The sequence below is a fragment of the Microtus ochrogaster genome, chromosome 21 (assembly GCF_000317375.1).
Source record: "Microtus ochrogaster isolate Prairie Vole_2 chromosome 21, MicOch1.0, whole genome shotgun sequence".
In the NCBI taxonomy this organism is placed as follows: domain Eukaryota; kingdom Metazoa; phylum Chordata; class Mammalia; order Rodentia; family Cricetidae; genus Microtus; species Microtus ochrogaster.
Genome location: NC_022022.1, coordinates 17,999,269 through 18,015,093, shown reverse-complemented (window position 1 = coordinate 18,015,093; position 15,825 = coordinate 17,999,269). Strand labels below are relative to the sequence as shown.

At 42.1% G+C, this 15,825-nt stretch overlaps 1 protein-coding gene across 4 annotated transcripts in view; it reads left to right on the top strand.

The window, feature by feature from the left end:
• The window catches only part of LOC101990910 (transmembrane protein 56), a 70,923-nt gene that overhangs the window by 44,121 nt on the left and 10,977 nt on the right, over positions 1-15,825 (top strand). For all 4 annotated transcript variants that reach the window (XM_013350047.1, XM_013350048.2, XM_026784027.1 and 1 more), the window contains 3 exons: positions 1,948-2,037; positions 4,350-4,408; positions 6,383-6,477. In XM_013350047.1, the coding sequence (XP_013205501.1) occupies positions 1,948-2,037; positions 4,350-4,408; positions 6,383-6,477 (244 nt within the window). The remainder of the gene's footprint in view (positions 1-1,947; positions 2,038-4,349; positions 4,409-6,382; positions 6,478-15,825) is intronic.

Here is a 15,825-nt window from a genome sequence, read left to right as displayed (position 1 = left end):
AAAAACTGGTGAGAAAGACGAGTGGGAGAGATAGATTTTCTGGGTATATTTTGAACTCCTTTTCTTGTTTCTCTTTCAATGTGGTTAGAATATGTGGAAGCTTCTGAATCTTGTGTGGCTGCAAACCAAAGAATAGGGCTGGTACCGAGAAATGGAAGCAGAGATGAAAATGAAATTGGAGACTATTTTGCGTTTTTCAGTATCATCACTGTTCTGGGATGCAGGAAATTATAACGTGTGAAACCAAGTTCTGCTTCGAGGAAGGAATCTGGCCTCATATGAGATTCATTTAGCTGTTCGAATAGCATTTTCCTCGTCTCTCTCTTTCCTGCTTCCTGCTCCAGCTTGTATACTTGGAACCTAGGGATAAAGAGTACAAAGGAAAGCTGGCTGGAAGTACATGTTTATGTCCTAAAACTCAGCCTCCAGCCTTGACATATGCTCCAAACAGCAGGCAACTCTTCTTTGAAATCTTTCCCTTTGGCATTTCGTTTTAGCTACTAGAGGATCTGCGTTTTTGCTTTTCCAGGACCATGGTCTTAAAAGATAAAAATCTCAAGTGTTTACCAACAGCAGCTTCTGCAAGTATAGACTTTTGGGGTGGTTTTTGTTACTTTGCTTTTCTGAGACGGAGTCTCACGTATCCCAGGCTGGCCTGCAGCTCACTATGTAGCCCAGGATAGCCTTCTGATTTTCCTGCCTTCACCTCCCAATGCCGTCACAGCACTCAGCTGTGTAAATGAAGGTTCTGATCCAGACTGACGGGTCGTCCCTAGCGTCTGCTTCTGCGTGTCTTGTTCGGCATAGTGAGAACTTTTGACAAAATGTCATTTCTGTCCTCTGAGCACTTACCATACTTCGCCTACCGTTTAACACTTCATGAAGACTGACACTTGAAGCCTGCCTGTAAGAAACAAAATTTAAAACTTAGATTTTATTTTACAAAAGGAAACCTAAAAGTTCTCCAGGACTCAGAGTCAGCAAGCAGGTGCTTTTTACCTGCTGAACCATCTTGGGAAGGAGCTGAGAAGGAAACGTTTTTGACACGTGGTCACTAATCCCTCTGCAGGAGTTCAGGAGAGGTTATTCTTCCCTCTCACAGGTTTTTGAATAGCAGTAGGAACCACCTGTGTGGCTTAGACGCAGCGTTTGCAGGCAGGGTGGTGGCAATGCGAGCAACTCTCCTGCAGCTCAACTGCTGTGGATGTGGATAGAACGTGGGGGCACAGGGTAGTAACCTTGTCAGCTGTGCCAGTTTAGGCAAGTCTCTGTTAACAGTGTCATCAAGTGTGTTTCCACTTCAGAAGCTTAACACAGGGAAACGATTCACTTGGGATTGTAGAACCTGTTCATTTGAAAATAAAGCTGTGGCCCTATAATTTCTAAATGACTACATCATTATCATCATTGTTATTACCATTATGTTTCTTTTTTTTTTTTTTTTTGGTTTTTCGAGACAGGGTTTCTCTGTGGTTTTGGAGCCTGTCCTGGAACTAGCTCTTGTAGACCAGGCTGGTCTCGAACTCACAGAGATCTGCCTGCCTCTACCATTATGTTTCTTAAGGCATGGTCCTACCATAAAAGTCTGGCTGTTATAGATAACGTAGACCAGGCTGGTCTCAAACTCTCAGAGATCCATCTGTGTCTGCCTTCTGAATGCTGGGATTAAAGGCGTGTGTCACCACCCCGGCCCAATTATTGATTGATGAACCTAGAGGCTTATACATGGTAGGCAAGGGCTTTGCTGCTGAGTCATGCCCCTGTCGCCTTTAAATGACGGTGTTTAGCCATCCTCAGATATACTCTCCTCCGTTGATTGCACTCTTTCATATTTAGCTTTAATGCTCCAAGGTGTGCATTTTTTCAGGATGAAAAATGTCTTAGAGGAACAAGTCATTTGCTGCAAGGAATCTGAGAGCTTTGTGTGTGTGCCTTGTTTCATTTCAGGGTAGTATCTACGTGCCACTCTTTGCTGGTTGGGATTTTTGGCTTATACCTCTTCTTATTTGATGAGCCTACTATAGCTGATCCACTCTGGTAAGCTGTTTCTTTCCCAGTTGTTATTCATTTTGACTTATGCTTTGCTATGAATTATTAATAGAAGCCTCATTTGCATTACTTAAGAACATATCGATTATTTTTGATGTCTGCCTTATTAAAGTGCTTATAGTCAGTCCTACTTCAGCCAGTTATATTAAAATGATTTTAGATGTGAACACAAACACAAAGAGGGCCATTTTGCTTTCAAATTGCAATTTGTTACCTAAAACAAAGAGAATATGATGAGTTAAGCAAAACCACGTTATTCCAAATACTGTCGTGAGAAAAACAGCGTCATCTTTGAGCTAGGACAGTCAGCTGGAGTAGCCACTAAAGGTTTGCCTTTAAACTTGTGTGAGGCCCATTGTTTGCCGCCAAAGAACTGAAATGAGAGATGGCCATGCGAGAGGGGTTAAAATCACACAGGAAGCACTTATTATTAATGTGGTGGATCTAGCACATGTCATAATCTAAGGTAAACATGAAGGCAGCTCTTCTGGTTGCAATTGCGCAAGTTTTGCACACTGCTGGAGCTACTTAGGAAGGGTTAGGTCAGTTCAATGTAAGGGAGTAAGTAGGTGTGGGAGGTACTGATGGGAGGTGACTGTGTTCCGTGGATACAGGACAATTTAACCAGGTGTTTGGACCACCGCTGTGATACGACCCCCTGCCATAAGTGTAAAATTATCCCTTTAGGATCATACCAGCTGATTCATTTTTATTTCTATTAGGAAGATGTTTTTCCCAAAATAATTCAATTTAGCATATTTCATACCTTGACCAGATTTTTTATTCTCAATCTACATAAACTGTACCTTTAATTCGCCCATATTTATTTTTCTCACATGATCGTAAACAGAACAAGTCCTTTGAGAAGTACATTGTATAAAAAAATAAATAGATGTGGCTTCTTGGTCAGGTTTTGCCTTGGTAAACTTTAACCTAACATAAATTTTGCTGTTTTTTTTTTTCCTTTGGGTCTATGCTTTATTCCAGGTCTAGTTTTCTTGGATTACATTTATTTACAGGTCACAATGTATGACGAAAATGTGACTTTTCTTCTGCATTTCCATTTTAGTTCAGCTATTACTAGTTTTGTTTTGTGTTAATTTTAAAATAACACATACTACAAATCACATGAAAGATGGAGTGGAACAAATATGTGCCCATCCTAGGCTAGTGGGGTGCTCAGCAGGTTACACCCTGCCCTGCCCAAGCCTGGTGACCTGGGGTTAACCCCTAGAACCCACATGAATGGTGGGCTGAAAGGGCAGACTCCTGAAAGTTGTCCTTTGTACACACACACACACACACACACACACACACACACACACACACACACTAGCGTGCCCACACCTATACTCACATAGCCATGATACTCAGATATATTACTAATAATAAACTAGATAGAAAATTTTTAAATAAATTCTTTATATTGATATGCATCTGTGAACCTGGTCACAATACCATGGTCAAATTGTCCTGTTCTGACCACATTATCAGGTAATAGGCAAATCTGTTCCATCCTCAGTAGAGTAATATTGATAGGACTGTATTGTCTCAAAAATCAAAGATGGGATAGATGATTTCTTTGTTTATTTGAGTCACTGATTCTAAGTATGGAATTTTTAAAAATCGGCATCTAAAATTCAATTTCAGTCCATATGTGAACAAAAGTCATATGAAGACGCATTTCTAAGACTGTTTGTAGATAGGTTTAGAATAGAGTCCAGAATTGTTAGTGACCCACTTCCCATAGGCCAGAGGGCCCTCAGGCTTCCTCCAGAAGTGCAGTGAAACTGGGTGCTGCCTCTGCCTTTAAAGCACAAACACACTGCTATGCCCTGGATTTGGAGCTCCTGGAATAGTTCTGAGCACTCTAGAAAATACATGGGCTGCCCTTGGCCATCCTTAGGAGCTGTGTTTTAGGCACTGCAAACCTCAGTGTGGATTGATGTTAGACGGTTTCTTAAAAGATTTCAGCCCAATTTAAATGCCGAGAATCAGTGATTGGTCATCAGGAAGATTCTAGAGGCAGTTTAACCATTGAGTAAACTCTATGGGAAGTATGCACAACAGCTCTTCTGATTAAAACAGTTGTTACTGTGTTGGATGTGCTGCTGTATCCTGTGAACCTAGCAGGGGAAGTGGAAACAGGAATTCTAGTTCAAGGCTGGCTCTAGCAAGTTCAAGGCCAGCCTGGACCTTGTGAAGCCTTGTCTCAATAAATCAGATAATATGTTCACATGAATCAGTTCATATGTTTAAGAAGATAATGTGGGTTTTTGTTTTGTTTTGAATATGTATAGGGGTGATCCAATGCTTGTGAAATTGAATATTGCAACTGCTTCAGGCTACCTCATTTCTGGTATGTGATAGCATTTTTTCATTGCTCATTGCTTTTTAAACTATTCATGGAGTGATGCAAAAATCTATTGTTTATGCTTTTGGCTTATTTGAAAATTAGCTTTGAGGATCTGTACAGGGAAAAAAATAAACCCTTCAATGGTGGCAGGCCTGAAACTTACCCTTTGGCTTTCTAGATCAAGAAAGGACTGAGTTACAGAGGCCTTCACACTTAAAAAAACAGAAGCAAAACAGTGACCTTTCTCTTTCCTGAAGAGCTATTAGTATAATTACTATAAAGTTAGTGATGCCTGTGCCAGGGCTCTTGAAGAATGTTCCAGTAGACATGATTTTTTGTTTGCACATGTAAGCTGTCTAGACATGATCGGTTAAGGTGTGGATTCTGACTCCACATTCTCCTATGCTCCATTTTTTTTTTCTCATGGTGGGTGGGGTTTGGGTTGGCCTTTTCTACAGCGAGGACAAGGGAAGTAGAGAATATGCCATCTTAGCTGCAGTTACAAGCATTTTGGTTGTCTTGTGGGCAATCAAACAAAGATGTCAGCCACGATGTGGACATTTATATAAAAATCCTATTTTATCATTCTACAACTTAGTAAATAACTGAAAGAAAATAAAAGTCAAAATAGAACATGATGCAACAATGATAAAGACAAGGGATGAATTTCATAGAAAATTTGTTTGCCATGAAGATGTGAATTGTAACAAAATATATTGAAATAAGTAACTCTTTAAGAGGAAAGGGTAAGTTTTAGAGTAATGATAGACTGTTGGATTATTTGGTAGTTGAATTTAAAAAAGGAACTTGTCAACAAATTGAGAAAAGATTTTCTCCTTTGACAGAAAATGTCTTTGACACACAATTCATAGTGTGTTACATCCTGGGTCAATGATGCTGTCATTACAGAATAGTAACTCTCAGACAATCTTTTTTGTGTTAGCTTGTTTTTGTTTTTGAAATAGGGTCCCCTGTAGCCCAGGCTGGGCTCAAACTTGCTATGTAGCCAAGGGTAACCTTGACTTTAGATTCCTCAACTTAAAATTGTCGGTATTACAGGCAGGCGCCACCATGCAGCTCCTGTGGTGCTGGGGACCAGGCCTGCGGCTTTATGCATGCCAGGCAGGCGCTGTACCGAGATACCACCTCAGCAGCTCTGGATCGTGTACAGAATAAAATTATTATTAAGACTCTCCTAAGTAAGATAACAATCTGTAAAACATTGAGCACACAAAGTAAGGCCATCTCAGTCTCTATAGAATATGCTACAAAATCGTCATAGCTTGTGACCAAGCAGCCAAAACATACAGGAAAGAAGTATATATTAAAAGAAATTAATTACTGATATTCTTATTATTTTTCTTAGTTTTAGTATTTAGTTTCTCTTCAAAATTTGTAGCTTGAGCCCTTTTTCAAGATGTTTATATCTAGTTTTGTGCTAGTAACTTTTGTTTTTGAAAATGAAATCTCTTACGTTCTAGAAGCTCTAATGCCACAAGTGTGAACCCATGGTGACCGTCAGTTTCCCCGGCTACATTTGATGTTCAACCATTTGCTAAAGAAAATAGTTGTGTTAATATTCTGAGCAGTTTCTATTTTGTTAAACTGAACTGAGTCAGAATATGTAGACCGAGTCTCTTAATGAGAAAGGTGTGCCTTCTCTTTACTTGTAGGCATTTTGAACAGTTCTTAGTGGGTTTACTAGGTTTTTCTTTTTCTGTTAAGAGCATGGGAAGGCAGTGTATGTCCGCAATCCCAGCGCTGAAATAGGAGGATCAGGAGTTCCAGGTGAAGCTCAGCTACATAACAAATTGGAAGCTAGTTAAGCTACATGAACTCTCTCAAAAATGAACAAACAAAAACAGATACTAGTATTGTCAGAATGGGCAGCTAAGAGTTACCAGACAATGAGGTTAATACGCTCATAAAACCAAGCAGCTTTTGTCTAATGTGAAATCTCATTTTTCTCTCATGCAGATTTATTGATTATCCTTTTGAATTGGAAAGTGATCGGCGACAAGTTTTTTGTAATTCACCATTGTACGGCGCTAGCTGCATACTACTTTGTACTGGTGAGTACCAGCATTCTCCGTAGCCTAGCCAGCAGGCAAGGCTGGATGGAGAGAGACGTTTAAGGCTGAACACTAAGCCTATAAGTCTTTCTGTTCGTTTGTTTTGAGACAGGTTTTCTCTGTGTAACTCTGGGTGTCCTGGAACTCTTTATGCAGACCAGGCAGATCTTAGACACTCAGAGATTAGCCTGAATACAGGGGTTAAAGGTGTGTGCCACAATGCCTTGAACCGGAGGCATGACAAGATGGGCCACCGCTCCTGACTTAGCATCTGTTTGCGGTTCTAAACCAAGTCAGGCAAACAACACTGCTTACTTGAGTTTCCTTAGGACCTTGCAGATGGAGCTCCTTGCCTTTCTAGGTACATTTACGGTTTAACAGCCTTGGGTATGGATAGATTTCTGTGCGCTGTGGGAAGAATATAAACTGATGAAGCTAAGGTCCTTACATGCATTCGTAAGCATAGATCTTATGAATTGCTGCTCTGCCTTGACCTCTGCTTGATCATCAGCTTGGTAAATCACTGGCTGTGCACAGATTGGCAAGTTGAATGCTTAATTCCATGAGATGAATGCTAGTTTCCCTTTGGACTTCTATGCCTGCTTTTTAAAAAATGAACTGCATGCTGTTGTTTTAAAGGAGAAATGAATGGTTGTCTTATTTAGTGAGTTGATAAGTAAGGCCCATTGCAGTCTTGTTTTAATATCTTTGTTATGTTGATTAATATGAAATAAATATATCTAAAGTGGGTCTGTTCATAGCAAAGCAAAATAAGAGAAAAAGAAATGAAAAGATTTCGTTTTGATTTTTTGTTTTGTTTGTTTCTCTATTTTGAGTTTTTGGCATCTGTCCTGGCCGCCCTGGACCTTGCTATGTATAGGATAGGTTGGTCTTGAACTCAAAGAGATCTGCCTGCCTGTGCTTCCTCAAAACATGGATTAAAGACCCTGTTATTGAACAATCTGCAACCAGAGTTTTAGGGCAGGAATATCAGCTCCCACAGCCCCATCAAGTCATTTAATAACTCCCGTGTAGAAGATCAGTGGTGGTGGAAACAGAAAGGAGATACCATCAGTCCAGAGAGGAATGGATGCCCCGAGTTCATCTTCAAATAAAGGAAGACTTAGCACAGGACAGTGGGTATGGCTAGGCAGTCCTGGCCAAGGTATGGCCCTTTAGATCACTGTTTCAGATCTGGTCTTACAGGCTGGTCCTGCAGTTGGATTTTTCTTTGGGCCTCCAGCTCACAAATAATGACACAGAGACTTATCAATCCTGAAAGCTCAGCCTTAGCTTAGGCTTGTTTCACTAGCTCTTATAACTTAAATTAATCTGCTTTTATTAATCTACATTTTACCATGTGACTTTCCCGTGTGTTTTATTCTGTATGTTGGACATCTCGCATCTCCATGGTGTCCCCCATATGCCTGAATTAATCTCCTCTTCTCTTCCCTGGAAGTCCTGCCTATACTTCTTGCCTAGCTATTGGCCATTCAGCGTTTTATTACACCAATCATAGCAATACATCTTCACAGTGTACAAATAGCCCTCATGGTTCACTGAGGCGTTATCACCCTCACTGCTGAGGGGACTAATCTGGTTCTTTGAAGATGATTTCTCCTGCTCAGGATGGCCTCACCACCATGACACCTGCCCTTGGTGGGTGGGTGGGTGGGTGGGGGTCTGACTTAGACTTAGATGGAGAGATGTAGGTTTCTTTGGGATCCTGATGCTTTGTGAAATGCCCGAGGAGACAGATGAAAAGCAAAGGCAGGGGTGCCAGGTCTCCATTGTGCTTTTCATTATCTCGTGGGCCTGAGGGAGGAGTCAGTGCTTTTTAGAAAAAGCATTTTCTAAGTGTCTGCTCTTCATTATCTCGTGGGCCTGAGGGAGGAGTCAGTGCTTTTTAGAAAAAGCAGTTTCTAAGTGTCTGCTATTAATAATCTTATACTCCTTTAAATATATATAAAAGTGTTCGCCCTCATGCAGTAAACTTGGAGCCCATTTTGCAACCTTCTAAGAAGGCTAGCAAAACAACAATTATTTTTCTGGAGTAAAATGTCAAAAAGTCCTTTTGTTCGTAAGAATCCTTATTTAGAAACAATTTGACTTGACATGTCTGCAGCTGTCTAAAGATCTTTTTTCTTAAATGGTCTTACTGGAACTAAATCAAAACGTAGGAGTAGAAGCAGGTTTCCTTCAGGTTTTAAATATATCTTCTAGTGAAAATAGTTTTAAATGGCAAGATGTGGACTAGCCTCTGCATGTGTGGACATGGACACCTGCTCATACACATGCATGGACATGCAAGCATATACACATCATAAACATCTCCATAGCAGAACCATGAAATAAATACCGCTCGGTAGTCTTTTATGGTTAATGGAGTTAGGAAGCAAATTGTTTATTTTAAAACATTTGGAGACAGAGTTTCACTGTGTAACCGTGACTCTCCTGAAATGTCCTGAAATGTTCAAGACCAGGTTGGCCTTGAACTCACAGAGATCCACTCGCCTCTGCCTCCTAAGTGCTGGGATTAAAGGCGTGTGCCAGCACACCCAGTTAAAAATATTTTAATAGTGTTCTTAACAGTATTCAACACATACACATACTGTATCCCCTCCCTTATTATTTCCCATTAAGAAAAAAATTTAGGGACTGAAGAGATGGCTCCGTGGTTAAGGAACTTGCTTTGTGAATGGAGGACTGGGTTTGGTTCTCTAGAACCCTCATGGGGCATACAGCAGCCCTCCTGGTAATTCCAGCTTTAGGGTAAGACAGGGGATCCCCAGAGCAAAACTAGATATGCCAGCAGCAGGGTTGTACTGAGAAACCCCACCTTAGTTAAGACAGTGGCAGAAGAGTCATGGTGGCTGATCTCCCACAATCCCATCTGTGCCGTGTGCCTGCATGCATGCATACTCTCATACGACACACACACACATGAAAATGGCAAGAAAAAGTTTAGGCACCTTCCATGATATCTACCTTTGCCAATTTTAGGACTTTGTTTCAGCATTTACTGTTTGGCATAGAATGTTTGATTGTTTGATGTGAGTATTCTCATACCTTGCAGGCATAGCTGAGTTTCTACTTGGCATTTCCCCCGTTTTATTTTTATTTATTTATTTATTTATTTTTTTGGTTTTTCGAGACAGGGTTTCTCTGTGGCTTTGGAGCCTGTTCTGGAACTAGCTCTGTAGACCAGGCTGGTCTCGAACTCACAGAGATCCGCCTGCCTCTGCCTCCCGAGTGCTGGGATTAAAGGCGTGCGCCACCATCGCCCGGCTCATTTCCCCCATTTTAGCATAGGTTCTGGACTCCGAAGCACAGGGATAAATAAGCAAAGGACCTTTCCTACTGTTTCACAGTCCTCTGAGAGCAAGGGATGGTTTATTTACACAAATGGATAGTAGAAATAGTCTCAGCAAATCCTTCCCCTTTTTATCTTTATGTCTGCTAGGCTTTTAAAATCCATTTTCCTGTCAATGCAGAAATAAATAAGGAGAGAGAACCGCTGCTGGGTGGTGCTGCCACACGGTCATATACCAGTTCATGTGGAAACTGTGACTAGATAAAGGCTCGTTGGAGTGCCAAGCTTTGGGTTTTGAACCCGTGTAGCTCTTACTGTTACAGCCAGGTATCCATTACCTGGTACCTACTGCTGCAGTGTGGTGCTTCAGGTGCCAGGACCCCAGCTCTGGCCTTCTCCTCAGCACCTGGAGGTAGTAACTCTCCCAGGAGCCCCTACCTGCAGTGTCTTCCTCTGCCCACCCTCCATGTTCTCCCCTCTCTCATCTCAGCTTTCAGCAGTTACACAGTTCCTGATGGTCTCACATCTCCATAATCTCTGCTCTCAGATCCACCTTTCTGCCTGCTTGCCTGTTGCCTTCCCGCTCTTAGAGAAGTCTGGTTCTCTATGTAGCTCTGGCTGGTTTTCCTAGACCTCACTATGTATACAAGGCTGGTCGACTGGTCTTAAACTTAGATCTGTCTCAAGCCATTCTTAAAGTTTTCTGTCCTATAGACGCTGCTGTCTGTGCCTAGAGCTGTCAGCCCTGGCAGTCACCCACTCTCTATGCAACCAGCTTAGCCTACCCTACCTTACACAAGTAGACAATTATACCGTTTGGATGATGTCTCGTTGGCCTCTCTGCTGCTTCTTCGTAGGGGCTGTGAACAAGGGAAGAACTGGCCTGCCACCTAATGATGAGAATGCTACTTGGGTAGCCGGGGTAGATGTGCTGTAGGTTCCGTGGGTGTGGGAGGAACCCCTCCCTACCAGGTTGACATCTGATCCAGTAAGACTAGACTATCTGTGCTTAAGATCATCTCACATGCTGCAGGCACGATCATTTAAGGATCATCTCAAGTTGACTTTGGCAAAGAAAGACTTTGGAGTGGCAGGGCAGGTCAGGTGACCACCTAGCTCCAGTTTCTACTAGTCTGGAGTCTCATGAAGGCGTTAGAGTCTCCTGCAGGCATCTGTGAGAGCTGTTGAGCCATTGATTGTCCTGATACGCACTGAAAAGGTGCTCACTTGATTGGCAGCTCCCATTGACTCTTCAGAATTGGCAGGTGAAAGTTTTCCCTGTCACCTTCTCATACTCTTCAGCCGTGTCCTTCACAGTCTTGACTAACTCTGGAACTGAACCAGTCCAGGCTTCCCCTCTTCCCGTCCTGATGAAGAAGTTCAGTTTCCACTCTAGGCTGTTGTTGCTGTGACCTGACAGCTGTCCGTCAAGCTGCTGAACTCCCTACCATGATAGCCCCACTTATTTCAAAGGAAAGATTGTGCACATCAGCAAACTTAAAAAAGTGTAGTTGGGTGGTGGTGGCGCACGCCTTTAATCCCAGCACTTGGGAGGGAGAGGCAGGAGGAACTCTGTGAGTTCTGAGGCCAGCCTGGTCTACAAGAGCTAGTTCCAGGACAGGCTCCAAAGCTACAGGGAAACCCTGTCTCAAAAACCAAAGGAAAAGAAAAAAAAAGTTTAACTTTTAGCCACTACATAACCTTACCTGGGCCTCCTGAGGTGTCTCAGAGCTTGGTATATGATGATTTTTATTTATTTATTTATTTATTTATTTATTTTGGTTTTTTCGAGAGACAGGGTTTCTCTGTGGCTTTGGAGCCTGTCCTGGAACTAGCTCTGTAGACCAGGCTGGTCTCGAACTCACAGAGATCCGCCTGCCTCTGCCTCCCGAGTGCTGGGATTAAAGGCGTGCGCCACCATCGCCCGGCCTTATGATGATTTTTATTAAAAAAAAAAAAAAGCTGTTAACCAAGAAGATAAAAATGCCTATCCTGGTTAGTATTTAATTGTTAAGTAGATTTTTCTAAAAGCAAGCTTATCATATGATTCTACTTATACGGGATGCTTAGAATAACTAAGTCCCTAGAGAGGAAATAGATTCCAAGTTGCCAAGAACTGGGCAGAAGGGATAATGGGGGCTTATTGTTTCATGGGACCAGAGTCTTAGCTGGAGAATTTGAAAACGTTCTGGGAGTAGTGGTGACAGTTTCATAACAGTATGAATGTCCTTATTGTCACTGACTCTACACTTCCAAAACTTTCATCATGTTGTGTATATTTTATCGCAATAAGTTAAGAAAAGAAAGCTTATTTATGAAAAGTTAGGGTGAAAGACTATTGTGTTGGATAATGTATTGTAGTTTTTAGATAAAGCTACACACTAAAACAAGAAGCCTAAAGAAATAGAGCTTACATTTGCATTTCGATTTAATAACTTGAGAAAAATGAGAGATGCCCTTTCAATAGCATTACCACAGCTGACAATGAAAGCAGTTTTCATATTTAGGCATCTCCAGGAAAGGCACAGTTTCCAGTTAGAAAATGTTCTAATTTGCCACACCCAATGGACCCCTATCTGGAGCCCCTGATTCAGGGGAGAAATGGTCAGGACAGCAGCCAGTTGACTGTAGAGGCAAGATTAGGTGCCCACTTCATTGTGGCGGGTGAATGAAGGATCCAGAGTTGAGAGAAGATGTCCTCTCTTCTAGAGATAGGCAGGAGTTGGGCTGGCAGGAAATGGGGTTTGTGGGGCATAGTCAGGGGTGAACATTTGGGTAAGATGTGGCTACCTGAGGTACAGAGTGGAAATTCTAACTAACATGCCTTGTGTGTTTACAGTTCATGAAATTGTTGTAGGATCTGTAGTCAGAGAACTTGAGAGAAAGGGGGGGGGGGTGGATATTGGTAGGTTTCATGCAGCTGGCAGGTGCTGTAGGCTCTCTGATGGGACCAGAGTGAGAACTGTAAACAGAGCATCAGTGTGTGGCTGGTTCCTCTGAGAGGTTCCGGCTTCCTGCACTTGGCAGGTATTTTCTAAAAGGGGCATTCTCAGGAGACCTGGGGAGGAAGCAGGGCTTCTCCTGACCCAGCTATGGAGCACACAGAACTCTGTCAATCAAGTGAGTGGCCAATGGCATCCCAGTTCAAAGAGAAGGAAGCAGCCTTTCAGCCCCTGCTGGGAGGAGCCTGCACGTCTGCAGAAAGCTGAGAGAAGGATGTCCATTTTCCGAGACTGCTCTGTCTTGGTTTGCCAGCTTTAGATAACGTGCAAGGGAAAGCTTTTAACTTTGTTTCTAATTGGCCTTTCTTCAGAGAGGAGTGAGCTCTTGGCCTCAAGTGACACTCCTGTGTAGCAAGATTCAGCTCAGGAAAAAAGTACCAACTGCTTGCGGTGCCAGGCATTGTGGACAACAAGGCACAGGATTATAGGTGCTTGGCAGGCGCTGGGCACTGTGATAGACAAGCCGAGAGATCTGTGGAGAAATCGACCTAACTGGGAGATGAGGTGCCAGGGGAAGTTTTCTAGAGGAAACGGAGCAGATTCTTCTGGAAAACCCTGTATGGTATGGTGGAGGTGTGTGTAAACCATGCTTAACCACAGCAAAGGGAGCTCGTTCCCAAGGCATCACTCAGTTTGCTCTGTGCTGGAGTTACCTGTGAGACTGTGAAGAGAGAAGTCTGATCCCTAGTTCCAGGGCTGCAGAGTCAGCCTGTGTGGGATCTAGGCCTGGGGCGATGGCTCAGCGGGCAAAGCACATGCTGCGCTAGCATGAGGACCCGAGTTTGGATCCCTAGCACCCATGGAAAAGCCTAATTGGTGATGTGAATCTGTTATAGGCCAGTGTTGGAGGGAGGAAGATAATCAGATCCGAGAAGGGAAACTCTAGGTTCAGTGAGAGAACCTGTCTCAAAAAATAAGGTGGAAGCGACAATGGAAGACAGGCAATAGCCCTCTGACCTCCACACGTACATGCAAAGGTGAGTGAGTGCATCTTCACACACTTGAGACACATGCATAGAACACACACACATGGAAGAAAGTAAGAGATGGCTCCTCAGACAGACGTAAATGCAGACAAAACGCCAGTGCACATACAATGAGATAAATAAATCAAGGTGGGAGATGGTGGTGTAAGCTTTTTTAATCTCAGTACTTGGGAGGCAAGAGGCAGGTGGATCTCTGTGAGTTTGAGACCAATCTGGTCTACAGAGCTAATTCAAGGACAGCTAGGGTTGTTACACAGAGAAACCCTGTCTCTAAAAGCCAACAAAACAAACAAACCCAAAAGGAAAAAAAAAAAATAAAAAATAAAAATAAAATAAACCATTTTTAAAAACCCTGTGCTTATCTAAGTTCCCAGGCCTTGTTCTAGGCACCTTACTTAGGAAATGCTGGGCTCCAAATAAGAGTGAAGATTTCCTTGGGAGGACAGGGTTTAGAAGGCCTCAGCTTATTTTTTTTTTGGTAGAAAATTTGCACTTTGGGAGATTATGGTTAGAGAATGGCATTTTCCAAGGTACTATTTTAACCAGTAACTTGATTGTAAAGGCTATCATAAAGTTATATTGCCTCTGGCACTAATTTGATGCCTTGGTTAGCGGTGACACTTTATCGTATGGCGCTATGAAGGGAGTTAAAAGAAGTGATCAGCAACTGCTTTCAATGCAGTGTGTTTCCTGGCTGTACTTTTAAGCTTACCATTAGCCAGTAAATTAAAATTAAAAATTTAAAATCAAGAATAATTAAGTTTGGGGCTGGAGAGATGGCTCAGTGGTTAAGAGCATTGCCTGCTCTTCCAAAGGTCCTGAGTTCAATTCCCAGCAACCACATAGTGGCTCACAACCATCTGTAAAGAGGTCTGGTGCCCTCTTCTGGCCTTCAGGCATACAGACAGAATATTGTATACATAATAAATAAATATTTTAAAAAAATAATTAAGTTTCATTATTAAGAAAAAGAATTGGGGGCACCTGGAGAAATGGCTCAGTAGTTAAGAGCACCGGCTGATCTAGGACCTGGTTCAGTTCCCAGCACCCCCATGGCAGCTCATAACTGTATAACTCCAGTCCCAAGAGATCTGATGCCCTCTTCTTCGCTAGTTGGCACCAGGCACACATGTGATGCACATACATGCATGTAGGCAAAACATTCATATACATGAAATACGTAAATCAGTCAATAAATACAAACTTTTAAAAACCCACAAATTTTGGCAGTGGAACTTTAGCCAAGTTTAGTCATTTGTCAAGGAAGTCAGTATACTTTAGGAACATATTAACTCATATTATTTTGTAGCTATCTGGTTAGTCATGTTCTGTAAACATTGGGCAACATTATGACACACGCTACAGCCTTAAAATACCTGACCCAAGGAAAAAGAAACGCGTTAGTGAACATAGACTGGAAGAAGACCTTCCTTAGCCCGGGAGTGAGAACACTGACTTTAAAAACCAAGCACTCACGCTTATTGCACACGTGAATCTGTGGTAGTGAGGAGTGACTCAGTCAGACGTGGTGGCCATGCCCGCAATCCCAGCACTTGTAGGGGGAACCACGAGGATCACATGGTGAAGGCTAGCCTCAGGTATATAGTGAGACTCTCGGCTCAAAACGAAACAAGAAGTTGGGTGAGGAAAGACAGACAGGAAAAAAACCAAAATAGAGGGATTATTGTAACAATTTTTAACACTTTTATACCTGCTTCAAGTAAGAATCCCACGAAAAATAACTTTCTCCTTTGCATAATTTTCCCCAACACTTATGGATATATTTTCAAAGTTCATCTCTCTTGCTTTAATTCAGTACAGAACTTAGAGAAATCCAGTTTCCTATTTTATTTGGATGATGTACACTTAAATGTTCTTCTAATCTTTTTTTTTCTTTAAAAACATACTGTTTTCTTTTGAGATGAGGACTTTATGTAGCCAAGGTTGGCTGGAACTTAGGATCTTCCTTGGTGCTGAGATAAGAGTTGTGTGCCAACACGCTGAGATTTACGTTAAATACTCCAACTATTCATTTTTTTTAAAAAAA